A 19,564-nucleotide genomic window follows, 5' to 3' on the forward strand; every position below is an offset into this window, starting at 1 on the left:
CAACATGGCTACGTGAACACTGCAAACAAGGAGCGAGAGTAACTGAGAGCTAATAAGAATGTTTTTCCCCTATTAGCTCTGGAAGTTTTCTGACAAATAGCTCTCTAGTCGTACATTGTACTGAATTTCTCTTTTCTTCTCCCCCATTAAAGAAGTCCCGGCTCACAAAGCATCACTAGATATCAGTTTACTGCCACTCATTGTAACAGCTTAGAAAACCCAATGATGTGGTGGACTACAAATACACAAAAACTTTTAAAATTAAAGTGGTGTCACAAAAATCTTACCAGGCTGAACTTTATCAAAGCAATGGAAATGTAAGAACTGACCTGACAAGTAATGGGAGAGTTTAATAAATTGCAAAGACATGGATTCCTCTCACTACTTCCTTCCATCTCCTGATAAAGGAAAGTAATCTCTCCAACTGCTTGGTTTTGACTTAGTAAAAAAATACTTAACAGATTTATGACTTCTACAATACTTCTAACTATTCAAGTTTTTACCAAAAAATTCTGAGATTTTATAAAAGCCATTATTTGGTTTTTACTGATTTTCCTCTGAATTTTGGGTCCTGGGAGTTCTGGCACTCCCAACTCTAGGATCCAGAAAGAGAGATGGCAGCTCAGTAACCGTCATCGCTCCTTGCAGAATGGGAAACTAATCTGGAGTCGGGGGGGGGGGGGGTGGGTTCCGGGCACCCCCCATGGTTCCAGCTACACTCTGAAAGGAGATATGGCACCTTGATAACCAAGTTGGTCCCGGTTACCAAGCCATCATCTCTTCCAGAGCAGGGCATCAGCTCAGAAGTATCAGAATGTCAATCCTATGCCCACATACACGTTATCAGCTTTAAAAGATAACTATCCATGCTACCAGCATTTGACAAAACAAAAAAACAAGACACCCCACCAGTGAGCTGCTTTCTTGCTAAAATGGGTTGAAAATGAAACATGCTATCCAGCTACCTTTCAGAACATAAGGGTTTGGGATTCATTTTTGGAAGTTTACAAAACAGGAGTGATTTACTCCAACACTTACACAGGAAACTGCAAAGTTATTTTGCACCTATTGTCACCCTTTTTAAAAAATTTGTAACAAACAATGAAGTCCCCACAAAGTTTTAAACAAAAACTGAAAACAAAAAAGGCATCATATTCCTAATCTTGAAAATACCTTTAAACTTATTCACGGCTCTGAAGACATTAGCTTATATTAGCTAGTTTGGCCCAGCTATTGTAGGCAGAGTACAAGCTTTCTCCTACCCCATACTCTAAAAGCAAAACAGGTTCTTGTTCAAAACTATCATTAAGAACAGATCTGAGGTGCATTACTGGAAGGACCAGCATTTACTCTGCAAAACTGTTCATGAGTAAGGATGTGATTTCATCATGGAGCTCTGGGCTGTCAGCCTGCCCCTCTCCCTTGGGTGGTGGGGGGTTCCAGCTGTCAGCCAACCCCCTAGACAGGTCACAGGCTTTTGTCAATTTTTGTTCATTGCCTGCAACCTGTCTGTGACTTTTACTAAAAAATAATCATGACAAAATCTTAACCTTATTCATGAGGTATTTTTCAGACATTATTTTGAGCCATATGCTTAACACTAGAAGTTTTTTTGCATAATTTCACCTTTTGGCAAGTTAAATTAAAGACTTAATCCCTCCTAGTTTAACAGATTTTCAACTAATTTTCAAACAGCTACTTGATGTACAGTTTGATCTCTGCAATGCCCTTATAACAACTCCAGGACTTGACCTAGAAGGACTGCCCTTAACTACATGGGTTTTGAACAGTCATCCTGCAAGATATTTTGGTAAGTATTCAGTCACTTCTGTGAAAGCTGGTCAACTGCTAGTGTTACAAACAAAGATTAGAGGAAGCGTACCCTGTGCATTTAATAACACTTCACCATCCACCCTGTTTAGTTCGTTTCCTGTTTTGGGGATGGTCATTCACACAGCAGCAAAGGAGGGAAACTTCTATATAAAGTGATTGTAAAACCAAAAGAATTGTCAGGGGAATTCATGTGCACATAAAGCACCAAAAGTACTTGTCACAAATTTCAAGCTGATGTCTCTCTGGATATGTTTTCTGACTTGAGTTGGCTCTCTTTCACAGTGAAGAAAAAGCCTTTAGAAGTAAATGCTTTCTAAATTAAAAGTATTCTGGATTTTTAGGTAATTTAATCTTACTGCAACAGTGCAGGATATTGATCCTAAAGCTTAAGTGTATGAAAAAAAAAAAAGTTTATGCTTTTTCGTCTCTCAATGCAAGACATAAAAAATTTGTAAGTTCACACTTGGACAATTCTGCAACTCAGTTCCTGTGCAACTCAGTTTGCAAGAAGCTTGAATACAAGGCATGTGCCTCTAGATACTGAGTGACAGCACTGAGAAGACATGAGACCTTTTAGGGTATGTCTACACCACAATTAAAATCCCAAGGCTGGCCCATGCCAGCTAACTGAGGCTTGCAGGACATAGGGCTGTTTAATTGCAGCATAGGCTTCCAGGCTCAGGCTGCAGCCCAAGCTCTGGGACCCTCCAAACTCACAGAGTCTTAAAGCCCAGGCTCCAATCTGAGCCCAAAAGTATACACTGCAACCTGCAGCCCAAGCTGTGAGAGCCCAAGTCAGCTGCCACAGGCCAGCCAGGGGAGTCTGACTGCAGGGCAGACATACTCAGAGAGAGCACACTACTTTATACCTGCTTGGAGCTTCTCATTAAGATCCTTCAGTTTTAGGCCTTGTTATTTGACACTAATGAACCATGAGAGAGCGTCCATTGCTACAAAAGTCTGTGCTAAGCGATCTGACAGAATAGGGTCAATCTAGTGCTTTTACAAGAAATAGAATGGCAATGATCTCATCTGCATTTCATATTTGGAACCTGTTTTCCACTGCAAGCTGTAGAAACAAAGGTCAACTTGGGTTTGCAATTCAAACTGCTTCCCTTGGAAGGCTGTTTCAGAACTTCACGCCTCTGATGGTTAGAAACCTTCATCTAATTTCAAGTCTAAGCTTCCTGATGGCCAATTTATATCCATTTGTTCTTGTGTCCACATTGGTACGGAGCTTAAATAATTCTTCTCCCTCGGTGGTATTTATCCCTCTGATATATTTATAGAGAGCAATCGTATCTCCTCTCAGACTTCTTTTGGTTAGGCTAAACAAGCCAAGCTCTTTGAGTCTCCTTTCATAAGACAGGTTTTCCATTCCTCGGATCATCCAGTAGTCTGGAAAGGTTGAGAGCCAGAGTCTAGATAATATTTTTATTGCCTGTGCCACATAAACACAGCAAGAGGAGAGTATCAAACTGCAGCCACCAGTCATCTGAAGTAACGACAAGCCACTTTTAATTCAAGTATGCACCAATACAAAAATAACCAGGGAAATCAGGTAGCAGGATATCAGTTTCAAACTGAGTACCTCCGTCAGCTGAAAAGACAGCCAAGTACCAGTTAAACAACCAAAAAGATCTTCTTACAGAAGAACAAAATTAATAGTGGACTCTGGATTACTAAGGGTATATTTGCACTGCAGAGTTAACCTTGGCTCTTACTCAGGTGTTGCCCCAACCCCTTCTTGTCCTCATACAAAAGTCTTTCACGTAAGTGATGCTTTCAACCAGGATTAGCAAGCATAGCAAGAGGCGTAGTTTGCTTTCACACAAGCTGGTAACCAGTCCACTTTGCAGTGAAGACACACAGACACAACCCCTCAAGAGGTCCGAGTTGGAAGGGCCCTTGCTGCAGTAGTGTTGCCCACATCGCATCTTCTGCTTGGATGGGTGAAGTCAGAGACCTTATTCCTTTGGTACAGACTGCACATGAAAAGGGAGGCCCCAACCGATCCAAAAAGGAGTAGTGGCAGGCCCCTCACTCCCCTCCACAAGTCCAAAAGTGAGATCATGTGTGTGGCACTTGCCACTACTCGTTCAAATTGGAGACAGGTCCATGGCTGGCTAGAGCCACAGAAACAGGGCATGGCCATAGGAACCCTTATATGGTGGTGTGCCCCATTCTCAAATGAATTTTTGTTCTGGCCACAATTTTGACAGTCAAAAATACTATACTAGTGACCGTCTAGTAACATGGTTATTTGGAAGCGTCATGTAAATACAATAAATCTTTTCAACGTAAAGAATATTTACTAAGTTACAAACTTTTAAAAAAATTAATAATTGTAACAAAATTTCTTATGCCCCCACAAAAGTCACGGTGCCCACACTTCACTGGACTAGGGCCCCAGATTGCCTTAGCTGAGCAGGGAGCTGTGCCAAGTCCAGAGTCTCTCTAAAACTAAAGAAAGGCTTTAAAAATACTTATATCAAGCATTGGAATGCCTCCGCTCTGAAACATTTCAATGAAATAGCAACCCAAGTCTACAACTGAGATTTGACACAATACCCAAATTACAAGAAGCAGCACTAACTGTTACCAGTTATATTTCACCTGCCACAGTTACCAACATTAAAAGAGAACCCAAGTATAGTTCAGACTCCATCATACCTTTGGAAGTTTAGTAGTATGGATTCTTCATTTTTAGATTAATTATAGAGGGGATTCAGTTTAATGATTCCCAAGAGAAGTTCCAGGCAGTCAACTCTGAGCTGGAGTTAAACTTGAAAAGTCTGCCTACATGACTGGGGCAGAGGCTAGGTTGTTTGGGTATATTAACTGCATTTGTGTGTTTTCAAACATTTAGATGTTTATAAATTAAAATTCTAGGTTTTTAACATTTGTTTTTAAAATGTATGCAACATTTTTGTGATTTTGTGTGCACTCAAACTTCATCATAACTAAACTTTTTGCCTAGAAATGTTTGTGCTTTCTGGACCCTATGCACAATGGAGCAATACAGAGTTTTTCACTCCCCAGAATCCCTGGCAGGGAGACATGGGAAAAGGAAGCCGCTTTTTCACTCCTAGACACTTCCTCCTCACCACACTACTTGATGAGGCCAAGTTCCCCTCGAGTCTTCACATCACATTCCTCCTCCAGTTCTCCTCTTTCAACACAGAAGATTTCTAATACACTTGCTTGTTTACTCTCTAACTCCAGTCCATGAGGAGTCCTAAATATTTCTCCCATCACAGTGCTCCATGGTTTAAAACTTACCCATTCCTGCAAGTATAATATGATATTTGGGTTTGATAAACTACCACAGTTGAGCACATACATGCACATCACAAAACCATGAGATGATAGGGGAAGTGACAGGCAACTTTTGCTTAAGTTGCATATATACATCTTTAATTCTATTGCTCCAAATTATCTGAAAAAAAGATGTATACCTAAATTTGTTAGTCTCTAAGGTGCAACAAGTCCTCCTTTTCTTTTTGCGGATACGGACTAACACAGCTGCTACTCTGAAACCTAATTTGAATAAGCATCATTGAGGTGAAAACAGAGCTTAGCACAGACGTTTGAAGCCCACCTTAACCAGGAGGTCAATACAAACACCTTTCATAACTCCACAAGACCTTTGCCTAAGCATCCCACAATTAATGCTATAAAAATACTATACAATGGTAGATGTCCACTAAAAGTACTAATTCTCTAGCAAGTGAGATCTAAAAAAAAACCATCAAACCCCACTCACATAACTTTTAAATCAGTGTTTATGATCTAATCATCATATGTAAGTATGGTAGAGAAATTCAGGTCCCCATGGAACCTAATTCAAGGGAGAGTAGGGGGTTATTTTTGTTTTACAGTTTGTGTACACAGAACAGCGCTAGAGTAAAAGGAGAATATAGACGCAGATGCACAGACCATATTCAGAAGCAAGCATCTATCCAGTCAAACCTGAATTGGACTGGTATGTTGCACGGTCAAATCTTGTAACAGATCCAGATGTCACTACAGTAGTTCTGTGTCCTCACAGCTCTAATCAGCTGTCCATTGCAGAGCAAAGCAGATTGACAGAAAGCATAGTTGACAAAAGTACAAGTAGAAATTTAATAGGGCAGCAATGCCTCCCTCCTCCAAAAGGAGGCATTTCTCTGTGCAAATACAGTACTAAACGCTCTAAAAATAGAGCCTAAGCTCAATATTACACTGTATATTTACTTTTACAGCTAGCTGCTGAATAGTGTAATGCCACAGGACATCTATACCAAATATGAGGAAGTTATGTCTGAATTACCCTAGTTTAGGGAATGAATTATTCTACAGATCAGTACAGCAGAACAAGCTAAAGAAGGCAGCATTGTGTAAGAGCGCATATCATTGGGTTTAACACTAAAAGTTGATTTTCAAACTGAATGTCTCAATCTGATCAAAAGCAAAATTTTCAACAAGTTTAAGATAAGTTAATCTACACACTTCATTTGAATACTAAGATTAGGTTGGATATTAGGAAACACTTTCACTAGGAGGGTGGTGAAGCACTGTAATGTGTTACCTAGGGAGGTGGTGGAATCTCCTTCCTTAGAGGTTTTTAAGGTCAGGCTTGACAAAGCCCTGGCTGGGATGATTTAGTTGGGGATTGGTCCTGCTTTGAGCAGGGGGTTGGACTAGATGACCTCCTGCAGTCCCTTCCTACCCTGATATTCTGTGATCTCATGTGCTGTTCAAATCATAAGTCAATATTTCCCAAAGGATGGGGTACAAAGGACTAACCAGTGGGCATGGAAGACATAACCTACGACAGTAGGGCTTCAACCTTAACAGGATGGGGTTGAAAGAGGGGTGCATTTGGTTTGATTTTCTTACAGGGCTTGGGGAAACAGCTTTCAAAAATTTGGGAAACAGTGTCTTAAGTGAGAAAAGAAAAACTAAACCATCTAACAACACTGGTTTGCTAGCAGCTCCACAAACCAAGACTTATTTATTTGTCAAGCACCAATGTGCCTGCACAACAGCCCTTTCCCTGAAAAAAATCTTAAACTGCTTAGAATAGCGCACCAAAAACACTTACCCTGGTATCAGCATTATACCCATGCATCACTAGCCATGCTTCAGTGCTTTTTAGCTACCTCACAAATTCTAACAGATGAAGTGCAGGCAATGATTCATTAGACAATTTAAATTGATATTTAATTTGGGGGAGGAGGGGTTACTCAGATTTTGTTTACACTTCTTTGCATGAGGTAGCAATAACAAAAAACTGGATGTTTGTGAGCACAATTAGAATAATGTATCAACTACCTTGAACATGCTACCATTGTTTACATAGTTTACGTAGTCTGGCAAGGAAGCTTTTAATTATACAAGCCATGACTGAATTCCATCCACTGATGACTTACAATGGGGTCTGAGTCTTGGTTGAGGCCCTCTAGAAACTACTGTAATACACAACATAAACATTTAAATTGTACAGCAAGTGCAAACTCCTTATTACCAGCTGATTTGAAGAAAAATAAAGGACTGTGCCTTAAAGTTCTTAAAAGCATCCGTGAAGGTTTCAGATACTGATACCGCATAGTAGTAGTCCCCAAAACAAAGTATTATTCTACAATATCAGTAGTGTCTTCTCAACCAGTCTTCATACAGCTATATTAATTCCCTTTACACCTTCAGCTGTAAGATTCAAACTATTCTACCACCACCCTGGGGCCTCAGTCTCGCTATCTGCTGAATGCAGGACATCCTTCACACATGAAGCTGCACTACCTTAAGTGGGGCTCTACACAGAAATGAGACTCTGTCCAGGCAAATCCGACTACTACATCAGATCCTTGGTCACTGTTGCCAGTCTTGTACTTGTTTATATCTCAAGTACCTAATGGAATCTATGAAGAGTAAAAATTGCTGTCCATTTTAAACAAACTTCAAAATAATTGGAAGATATTGAGGAAACAGGTTTCAGAGGAAACAGGTTATTCCATTCACTAAACAGGCCTCAGATCTCCTTATACAAGACTGATCAAACCTATGTATCCATATAAGAAAATAAAATTCACAGTCATGATATGGTCTTGCAAGTGAGCTGAATTTTACACATTCTTAGAGCTAAGTACAGACTTTCCTGGGAGGAAAGATCAGCTTATCCTTCAAGATGTTTTCCTAGTATCAGGTATTAAAATTGTTTACTGAATTTTCAGTCCACTTTAATAAAGAAGTCTGCATGTTTTGCTGAGAACCCCAAGCCTTATAATGACAATTCAAGTTTTATAAGTAAGTAGCAGTAACAATTTAGTCAGGCATCTTTGTTAAGGGTTGCTACTAAATAATCACAATAGCTAATTTTAAAAGCTATAGCCGCAGAGTTACATTTGTTCTTCAGTAAAAATACACAAATCACACTTCCATTTAAAACACAGGATTAGAGTACCAGTCCTGAAAAGCTGTAAAGGACTAAACGGTATATGTTCATTTGATAATGTGATAACAGAAATGGACAGTGAGTTGTAAAACAAGCTAACTAAACATTTTAACACATGCCCTGTTGACCCCTGAAATCTTTGCATTCAGAAATTAAGCTTTGCAGTAGTTCACAACATCTGTGAAGAACTCCAGTACCTCGTCTGTTACAAACATCAACAAGACTCTCATTCTCACCATTGTAGCTGACATCACCCTTCTAACCTCCTGAGGTCAAGATTTAAAGAGAAGAAAAAGTCACTATGTCAGACACCACACACCACCACGAGTGCAGAGTCCCAAGAACCATTCAGCTCCTGGAGCCTTTTCTTCCTCCTCCAAGCCTCTCCCCTTGCAACACCATGCAGCCCTCGAGGCACCTGCTAACACATCTATCCCTCACCACCAAATCACACTAGCAGAGCACCCCTACCCTACCCACTCTCCAGCCCTGAAAGCATATCTCCCCCCCACCCCAAACATCATGTAGACCCTGGAGCCACCTCTTCCCAGACCCAGCCCAAACCACCACCCAACCCGGTCACAGCCCTTCCCACACTACTCTCCACCCACGAAATCCGCCCTCACTTCCCAGCACCACCTGCCAAGAACTTGCTCAGAGCCCCAGGGAACCCATGCCCGCTCCGCCCGGGAGCAGGAAGCACAACGGGCCCCGCCTTAGGAAGGGGGCCTCCTCGCCCAGGTCACCCATTGCGGGCCAGGCTGCACGGGGAAGGATGTGACTGGAGCGAGGGGGACCATGAGACAAACGGGGGGGAGGGGGATTCTGCCAGGGGACAGAACCAAGCGAGGGGCGACAGCCACCGGGTCCCCAGGGGAAGGGGGCACGGGGAGCTGGGCCCAGGGCAAGCGTGGGGGCAGCCCCGCTCCGGCAACCCTCAGCTCCGAGCCGCTCTTACCATGATGGCTCCGCTGGGCTGGGCTCTAGCAACGGCGGCGGCTCCCGGTCCCGTCCGGTCTCTCTCTGAGCCAGGCCGCGGCCCTGCCACTTCCGCCGTGCCCGTTGCCTAGGAGTGCACATCCGGGTCACTACCGTTCGGCCCCGCCCATCGCCGCGTGTAACCAATCAGAACGCGGTTCGCTGGCCATCGCCAAGTATGGAGCGCAGCACGGGTCCTGCGGGGGGAAGGGAGGAGCTAGGAGCGGGAGAGACCATTCTCTCCCCTGGGGGGAAAGAAGAGCTCAACCAAGACAGAATGAGGGGGAAGGGAGAGGCAAACCCGAGGGAGGGGGGGTTGAGGTGGGGAGGGGAACAAACGTAGAGGAGAGAGCTCAGGGGTGGGGGGAAAACAGGGGGGCAGGAGGGAGAAACCAACTGCAGGGAGAGTGGGGGAGCCAGAATGGAGGAGAGCGCAAAGGGAGTGACCAATCAGGGCAGGGAGGAGGAGAGGCCAATGGGGAAGTAAGGCTGAGACCCAAGCCATAGGCAAAGGGGTGTGCTGGCGGAAAGGTGTGGGGCGTGTCCCCGTGTAAAATGTTACCCCTTGGGCTTCGGAGAAATCTTGTTCCTTTGACGTAAACAGGCAGCCAATCCCCTCTCTCGCAGCTGCTGTTTCAGGCTGGCTGCAGGCTCAGACCGACGTCACTGCATGTGTTTAAACCTGGGGTCAGGTTTGGAAGGCTTTTCCCAGCAGTAAGGGCGAGGTGTAGATATAAGCTGAAAAAATGTTAAAACAATGTGCCTTCGAAACTGAGGAAATGGGAGAATAAAGGTTGCTCATGCAGCTGGTATTTGGTCCCTTTGTGCATATGCATTATGATACTGTCTTTAATTACATTATTACACACTATTTTTCCACAGGACCTCTGGGTCAATCAATGCATGGGATGGATGGTGGTCATTGAATAAGCAGATAGTCAATATTTTGTTTGAGCCTTATTGTTTAATGTGTGGCCCCAGGCTTTATTTAGTTAACGCTATTCAAAACCTCCTCTGAAAACAGAAATATTAATTTCCACATGGGCTTTTCTGTGGGGCATATCCCCATATAGCTGAGCACTTCAAAAACATTAATGAATTTAATTCCACAACACTTCTGTGAAGCGAAGGAGTGGTGTTATTTCCATTTTACAGATGGAAAACTGAGACAGAGATATAAAAGTCAGAAGTGTCTACTATTTTTGGGTGCCCAGTTTGAGGTGCTTTAAGTCCTGATTTTTTAGAATACTGAGTATTACAAAGAAGTTCTTGTGTTCAAAGCACAGCTTCCATTGACTTCAGTTGTAGCTGTGAGTGCTCAGTGCTTCTGCAACTCAAACCCCAGTTCAACTGTACAGCAAATATAACTCCACTGATGTCAGGAGAGTAACACCAAGGGAGAAACCGGCCCATTGCATGGCAGCACTTTTCTGTATAGCTTTTTTGGAACAAGTGTTTGGCCCGTGTTTCACAAGAGTTGGAGTGCCAGGTTCCGGAGGACCCTCTGTTAGTGCTTTTTGGCATCCGAATTGCAGACTTGACTCTAACATAAACCAAAAACCCTTTTGTCGCTCCATTTACTTTTCTCAGCCTGGAGGTGCTTGCTGTGGAAACTGGAAATGCTGACGAGGAGTCACAAAATGCTTCCTCTTCTGATGTAATGTCACTGGAGCGGGTATGAAATTCTCTGATATGTTGTGGGAGTGCAACACTTGCATTAAGATTGTAACAGAAACTCTGCATTCTTTGGGGAATTACTTCAAATTTTCCATGGACATAATATCATGCCTGTATACCCTTCTCTCTGGAGATGATGAGGGAACAGCTCTGATTTGACTCTACTAGGTTAACACCATTGTCCGTTGCTTGAACCTAAATGTCATTAAATATATCAGATATGTTACAGTATTTTTCCAGAGGGAAAGAGCTCTGCCATTGTTCATTTGTATTTAATGTAACATAGCACAAACTAAGCAGCTGCAAATTTCAGTTTTGAAAATGGATAGGTTTTCAGACAAATTTTAGTGCACACTTACCACAGCTACTAGGTGAACTGGGTAATAGTACCTACAATGTGATAAATAGGTGACTTTTCATGAAAAGTTACCCAAATTGCACATATATCATCTGTCACTGCACATGCAAGTTAGATATGCAGTTGCGCACATTTTGAATTTGCCTGACAATCTGATACTACCTTTTTTCTAAGTCAACTTGTGCCCTTTTGGTCTCCCCCTCACCCCATGTATTTCTGTGCTGCTAATTTGAAAATAATGTTCCTTTTAGCTCAGTGACAGGGGGCCCCTGGAAAGTGGAGAGTTATCAGGCTGTATCATTGGGGAAATGCTAGAAGGGGTATCACTTGGGGCATTTAAAACTAGACTGGGCAAAACATTTTCACATGTACAGTAGGGAACAATCTTGCACTATCTTGTAGGTGGGTTATGGACCTAATATCATTTTTCTAGCACTATGTTCCATGGACCAGATCCTCAGCTAGTGTAAATAAGTATAGCTTCATTGAGGAGAGTAGTAGTATGTCCATTTACACCAGGTGATGACTGAACCTATGACTATTGCCTCAAAACACCATAGGTAGGCCAGCACTATCAGGCTGTATATTTAGTTGGGCCCAGGCCCAGCCTCCTTGCTTATAGGCTGTAATTGCACCTTGCTGTTTAGCGAAGGAACATACAGCAGGAGAGGGAAATTGCAGCCTGATTTATTTTAAACAATTTCCAAAGTCCAAGTGAACTTTGAGGCCAAGAGGATGTTTTTCTTTGTGGCAGAAATACAAGCATCCTGGACTTTATTTTCCTGCTAGAAGGTATAAAGAAGAATAAACAGCTGCTTTCAGTTTTCCCAGAAATATTTGCATTAAGATAATCTGCAAATTCTTGCTCAAATTGATGGAACATCTCTTTAAATGAGGACCAGCTGCTTGCTCATGGCACGACATGCTTGAAGGACTTTTTGTGTTTGTTTATTAAGATGTGGGACCAGAGTCTTTCTGGTAAACTGTAATTTGCAATCTGGGTGATATCATAGACTCATAGAATACCAGGGTTGGAAGGGACCTCAGGAGGTCATCTAGTGCCACCCCCTACTCAGAGCAGGACCAATCCCCAATTTTTGCCCCAGATCCTAAATGGCCCCCTCAAGGATTGAACTCACAACCCTGGGTTTAGGAGGCTAATGCTCAAACCACTGAGCTACCCCTCCCCCCAATAGCTTAATAAGGAGAGAGTTTTGTGCATGTAACTATAGTTGCCACCATCCCACCCTCTGCTGTGATTTGCTGAGATCCTATCAGTTAAGTAAGGCTTGGCTGGATCAGTTTGTGAATGGGAGACCTCCAAAAATGTGTAAGCATTGGAGGAGGTGGTGATAGTGACTTCAGGAGTTCATATTGCATCCAAGTAAGGCAGGGGTAGGCAAACTTTTTGGCCTGAGGGCCGCATCTTGGTATGGAAACTGTATGGCAGGTCATGAATGCTCATGACATTGGGGGTTGGAGTGCAGGAGGCAGTGAGGGTTCTGGCTGAGGGGGCAGGCTCTGGGGTGGGGCCAGAAATGAGTTCAGGGTGCAGGAAGGTGCTCCAGGCTGGGACCGAGGAGTTCGGAGGGCAGGAGGGGGATCAGGGCTGGGGTAAGGGGATTGGGGCGCGGGAGGAGGTCAGGGGTGCAGGCTCCAGGCAGCGCTTACCTCAAGCAGCTCCTGGAAGCAGCGGCATGGCCCCCCTCCGGCTCCTACTGGAGGCGCAGCCAGGCAGCTCTGTACAGTGCCCCGTCTGCAGGCGCTGCCCCTGCAGCTCCCATTGCTGTGGTTCCTGGCCAATGGGAGCTGCAGAGCTGGTGCTTGGGGTAGGGCAGCATGCGGAGCCCCCTAGTTGCCCCTACGCATAGGAGCCTGAAGGGGGGACATGCCACTGCTTCTGGGAGCCCTGCAGAGCCATAGCAAGAGTGGAGCAGGGCAAGCCCCCGACCCCGCTCCCTCGCGGGAGCTCAAGGGCCACATTAAAAGGTCTGATGGGCCAGACACGGCCCGCAGGCCATAGTTTGCCAACCCCTGATGTAAGGGGTACTGTGTTACTGAAAGTGCCATCTTTATTATGAGACCTAAAAAAAGTGGGGGAGCACTTCTCACTTGGAGCCATTAAAGATCTCATAGTACTTATTTGCGGAGAGTATGTGATGCTAGTTAACCCTAACGTCCTGGGGCAATTCACACTTGGGTAGTTATACAATCCTTCCCTAAAATCCTTTTGCAGTTTTCAGTTGGTTACAGGATTTTTTCCTCTATCCTACATTGTTGCAAAGTAATTCCTTTGCTCTGTTAAAACAGCTCTTGTGTTCCTCCTCAGAGGTGTATACATTTCAGAGCTGGGTGAAGTGATCTTGTTATATTTGTCTCTGTATTATTTTTTATTTGTCTGAAGAGCCATGCATATTTATGTTTCCCTGGTAATAATAATAATATATAATTTGTGTATTGGTTTTGAAAGTATGGAGATGAAAGGCAATATATGTGTGTGAGGCAGTAATTAGTATCACCTTTACCAGTGACTGGTTTTCTCTTAACTAACAGAAACAAATTCAGTTGGGAATGCTGTGGTGTTGTTGACAACAAAGACTGAGATGAGTTTTCCCAGTTCTGTTGTGTAGCACACTAATGTAAAGGCAACAGATAGACAGCTGGAATAAAGAGGAAAGGAAATGGGAGTCTCTGTTCAGGGAAATTCCTGACACTGACATGGTGCTGTACTAAAAAAGAGTGAAAACTGAAGAAAGCAAAGGGAAGCACAGGATGGAATCAAAGTTTAAACATTACCCAAGAGAAGAGACTTCAGGCTATGGTCACATGTAAAGGATGCACCTCAACAGGCAGCTAAGGAAGCCATCTTTCTGGGACCCATAAGGCAGGATGAGGAAATGAGGAGGACAGAGGGCAAGATGGATAAATGTTATTAGCAGCAGGGATTTGTGAGAGTGGAAAGTGAGTTATGGGTAGGAACCAGATTTCTATTGCTGTGCACTTTTACACCATTTACACCAGTGTAATTTACTACTGTTTACACCACTGGTGCAAAGTACTACTACACATAGGCGCCAACTTTTCCCAGCACTGGTGGGTGCTCAACCTCCCCCGCCCCAACTCCACCTCTGCCCCGCCCCCATTCCAACCCCTTCCCCAAAGTCTCCGCCCCCTCCCTGCCCCTATTGGACTCCTTCCCCAAATCCCTGCCCCGGCCCTGCCTCTTCCCCACCACACCACATTCCTGCTCCTCCCACAACCCTCCCAGAGCTTGCCACCGTGAAACAGCTGTTTTGCAGGGGCAAGCGCTGGGAGCTAGGGGGAGAAGCGGGGACACGGCACACTCAGGGGAGGAGGCAGAGCGAAGGCAGAGGAGAGCTGCGACAGGGAGCTACTGCACCCACCAATTTTTCCTCATGGGTGCTCCAGCCGTGGAGCACCCATGAAGTCGGCTCCTATGCTACTACATTGGAACGGTAACATCTGATACCCCCTTTGCACTGGTGTAAATGCCTGCACCGTGTGCACAGCAACAGAGAATCAGACCTTTAGAGTTGCAGGAGTCTACCAGGGAAGACAAGTTGACCAGCAGGACTTCAGTTAGAGGGAAGAGGCTCAGAGCCCAGAGAGATGAATTCTGTTTCCAGCCCTGCTACTTACTTGCTGTGTGAGCTTGGGCAACCAACTCAACCTCTCTGTAACTCAGTTCCTGCATCTGCTAAGCGGAGATGCTACTTACATCTAAAAGGTATTTTGAGATCTTTGAATGGAAAAGGTGCTACATGAATGTAAGATATTATTATTATTTTTATTATTATTTTATTTCAACATCAACAGGTAAGAAGTTGATGCTAAAGATTAATTAAGATCCAGTGGCATATGGATGTCTCAACACAGCTGTGCATTGATTACAACCACAAAAAAACAAGACATTCAAGCTCTGGCTTTTGTCACCAGGTTCAGTTGCAGCAGAAATCTTTGGGCTGGGGGCAGAGGGAGATACCGGTAGCACCGGACTGAAGAGAGAGGAAAACAATGGTGGATTAGCTGTTTCACCACCTCCAGAGACAGCACCTTGCTCAGTTCCATTGGATCAAGGTTTAGTATACTGCATACATCTCCTTCACATGATGATATAGGATCATCCACCACAAGAAAAACTGAATGCGCTCCGAGGGGCTTAGGGTCAGGCACAGAGTGTCTTAAAAATTAGAGGAATATAAACAAAGGAGATAAACAATGATGTCAGTTGACAGCTTAATAGTTCTGCAAGGTCAGATTCATGTGCAATTAATAACGGGGCTTTTGATCTTGCAACCAGTGACTATAAAATCCATGTGCTTTCCCTGTAAACTTGACTGTATTTAAGGAAGCAAAAGGATAAATACTTTTTTATTAGCATTATGAAGTGCTTTTCACATTAAGCCAGAACTTTGTAAAGCATTTGTGGTCTGACATGACATGCTTTTAATTTCATCCTCCTGCATGTATGGAATGCATGGTGAAATGCTTTCTGTGGTCTTTATTCCAGTGCTTAGCATGGGTCAGGGAAGCTGCATGGAAGAGTTTATTGGCTTTGTGACAGAGGTCCTACAGAAAACTTTTTTGAGTTAATTGAATTTTCATTTTTCTTCCTATGTAAAGAAATAAAACTAGGTTTTTGAGGTTCAGCTTCCCACATCAGCTATTTATTTGTTTTAAGCTTGTGGCAATTTAAAAGCATACGAGCTTTCATGAGGACTTCTCATAAACCCACTGTATTCTGAAATTCAGTTTACCGCTGAAAGAGCCTCCATTTCTAGCCATGGTAAAGGGACAGTTCTGTGGTTTTGATTGCTCAGAATTTGTAAACCAGTGACACTGGCTGGCTTGAGGCTGAGAACCTGAGTGCTTCTTGGAAATATAAAGAGCAAAAATGGTGTTTCAGAGATACTCACAAAGCTACCCAATGGTTTTGAATTCCACACTCAACCCCACAGATAGAGTATTCTAGCAGCAGTCGCACCAATGCCAAATATAGAGGTAAAATAACCTCTCTACTCCTATTTCCAATTCCCCCATTTATGCATTCCAGGATTGCATTAGCTCTTTTGGCCACAGCATCACATTGGGAGCTCAAGTTCAGCTGATTATCTACCATGACCCCAAAATCTTTTTCGGAGTCACTGGTTCTCAGGATAGAATCCCCCATCCTGTAAGTATGGCCTACGTTCTTTGTTCCTAGGTGTATACATTTATGATTAGCCATAATAAAATACATTAAAATACATATTGTTTGCTTGTACCCAGTTTACCAATCGATCCAGATCACTCTGAATCAGTAACCTGTCCTCTTCATTATTTTCCACTCCTTAAAATTATGTGACACCTGCAAACTTGATCTGTGATGATTTTATGTTTTCCTCCAGGTCATTAATAAAAATGTTAAATGTGGTTAAAGTAAGAGAAGATAATAAACATTATGATTTTTATTTATGACAGTAGTACCTAGAGGCCCAGTTGAGATCAGAGCTCCACTGTACAAACACATAAGACAGGGGTGACCAATCTGAGCCTGAGAAGGAGCCAGAATTTACCAATGTACATTGCCAAAGAGCCACAGTAATATGACAGCGGCCCCCCATCAGCTCCCCACCTCCCCTGCCCCGCTCCCAGCACCTCCCGCCCACCGGCAGCCCCACCGATCTGCACCTCCCCCTCCCGCCGCACACCTCCTGATCAGCTGTTTTGTGGCGTGCAGGAGGCTCTGGGGGGGGGAAGAGGGAGGAGCGAGGGAACAACAGGCTCAGGGGAGGGGGCAGGAAGGGGTGGAATGGCGGGAGGGCCTGTGGCAGAGCCAGAGGTTGAGCAGTGAGCATCCCCTGGCACATTGGAAAGTTGGCGCCTGTAGCTCCAGCCTGGGAGTCGGTGCCTGTACAAGGAGCCGCATATTAACTTCTGAAGAGCCACATTTGGCTCCGGAGCCACAGGTTGGCCACCCCTGACAAGAGATAGTCTCTACCCTGAAGAACTTACAATCTAAATAGATAAGACAAGGAATGAGTGGAAATAAAATAAGTATCACTATCCCCATTTTACAGATAGAGAAACAGGCTCAGTGACTTTCCTAATGTTACACAGAGAGAATCTGAGATGGAGGAATAGAACCCTGAGATCCAATCCATTGCCTTAACCACACAGCTTATCTTCCTTTTGGCATTATGTAGTGTTCCTGTGCACTGTCAAAGAGTTGCTTTATTTCACCCCAGCAGTGGTCAGTCACATATTAGGAGCCCCTGTTGTGCCCAGACATGCCTTGGAATCCTTTGCAAGTGTGCCCTGGGGCATGGCTACACTTGCAGATGTAGAGCACTGAGAGTTAAACCCGCCTTCGTACAGCACAGTAGGGAAAGCGCTGCAGTCTGTCCACCCTGACAGCTGCAAGCACACTGGCGTGGCCGCATTTGCGGCACTTGCAGCGGCATTGGGAGCAGTGCATTGTGGGCAGCTATCCCACAGAGCACCTCTTCCCAGTCTGGCGCTGTGGCTTGTGGGAAGGGGGCGGGGAGTGCGGGGCATTCTGGGTCCTGTCCCAACGCCCATAATGCATCGGTTCACATCCCAGCATTCCCTTTGCTGCCGTCCAAATTTGGCACCATCTTTCAACGGTTTTTGTACTGCGCACTCTGTCTTCCCTTTCCGTCTGCGGGAATGGAGCCCAAACTGCTGAGGAATATGCTGATGAGTCTTGCCAGCGCGACACATTTGGCAGTCAAGTTATTCCTTAAGATCCAAAGTGACAGCGAGGATTCCGACGATATCGACTTGAGTAACGCAAACCACACGAGTTTGCTTGGGGCATTCACAGACATGCTTGCCACCGTGGAATGCCGCTTTTGGGCTCGGGAAACAAGCACTGAGTGGTGGGATCACATCGTCATGCAAGTCTGGGATGACGAGCAGCGGCTGCAGAACTTTCGGATGAGAAAAGCCACTTTCATGGGACTGTGTGGGGAGCTCGCCTCCACCCTGTTGCGCAAGGCCACGAGATTGAGAGCTGCCCTGCCGGTGGAGAAGCAGATGGCTATTGCAATCTGGAAGCTGGCAACTCCAGACAGCTACCGATCGGTCGCTAACCAGTTTGGAGTGGGGAAGTCGAGTGTTGGAATCATGTTGATGCAAGTTTGCAGGGCCATTAATCGCATCCTGCTTAGAAGAACCGTGACTCCAGGTAACATGCATGACATTGTGGCTGGCTTTGCACAAATGGGTTTCCCTAACTGCGGAGGGGCGATAGATGAGACGCATATTCCAATTCTGGCACCAGCCCACCTAGCCTCTGAGTACGTTAATCGGAAGGGCTATTTCTCTATGGTTCTCCAAGCACTTGTGGATCATCGTGGGCGTTTCATTGACATTAACGCAGGCTGGCCCGGAAAGGTGTATCACGCACACATCTTTCGTAACACCGGCCTGTTCAGGAAGCTGCAAGCCGGGACTTTTTTCCCAGACCAGAAGATCACCGTAGGGGAAGTCGAAGTGCCCATTGTGATCCTTGGAGATCCCGCTTACCCTTTGATGCTGTGGCTCATGAAATCCTACACAGGGAGCCTTGACAGCAGCAAGGAGTGGTTCAACAACAGGCTGAGCCGGTGCAGAATGACTGTGGAGTGTGCTTTTGGCCATTTAAAGGGTCGCTGGCGCTCTCTGTATGGGAAGCTGGACCTGGCCGATAACAGCATCCCCGCGGTTATATTCGCGTGCTGTACCCTCCATAACATTTGTGAAGGGAAGGGTGAAAGATTCCCTCAGGCATGGAACTCGGAGGTTCAACACCTGGAGGCTGAATTTGAATAGCCAGAGAGCAGGGCTATTACAGGGGCCCAGCGCAGAGCTGCAAGGATTAGGGATGCCTTGAGGGAGCAATTTGAGGCTGAAAGCCAACAGTAATATCTGGTGTGGTGCCCTGCACGGGAGTGAAGTGTGGTAGGAATCTGTGTTTGCTACATATGATACACTGACTTGCAGTGCCTGTTGCTTTCCTGGGCTAAGGTTTCTTTTACGTTCTGCAATAATAAAGAATGTTTTCAAAGCCAAAAAATCAATTTATTGAAAAGAAATACAACACAACTGCTTGGGAAACACAAAGGGCAAGGGGGTGGGGTGGGGAACGGTATAATCACAGATTTGTGTATGTCCTGTCTGGAGTGTTGTGCAATGCATGCTGCACTTCAGGATGGCTATACTTCATGGTGATGGGGGTTGAGGGCAGTGGGTAAGGGTCGTAGTTTTCAGGGCTGGGTGGT

General features: G+C 44.7%; 1 protein-coding gene across 2 annotated transcripts in view; it reads right to left on the reverse strand.

Annotated features, from left to right (window-relative positions):
* Positions 1–9,382, reverse strand: part of CAPZB (capping actin protein of muscle Z-line subunit beta) — a 109,900-nt gene extending 100,518 nt beyond the window's left edge. For both annotated transcript variants that reach the window (XM_074933933.1, XM_074933934.1), the window contains exon 1: positions 9,225–9,382. In XM_074933933.1, the coding sequence (XP_074790034.1) occupies positions 9,225–9,227 (3 nt within the window). In that variant the 5' untranslated portion in view covers positions 9,228–9,382. The remainder of the gene's footprint in view (positions 1–9,224) is intronic.
* Positions 9,383–19,564: the final 10,182 nt, after the last annotated feature.

Source organism: Natator depressus, chromosome 18, assembly GCF_965152275.1.
Source record: "Natator depressus isolate rNatDep1 chromosome 18, rNatDep2.hap1, whole genome shotgun sequence".
NCBI lineage: Eukaryota > Metazoa > Chordata > Testudines > Cheloniidae > Natator > Natator depressus.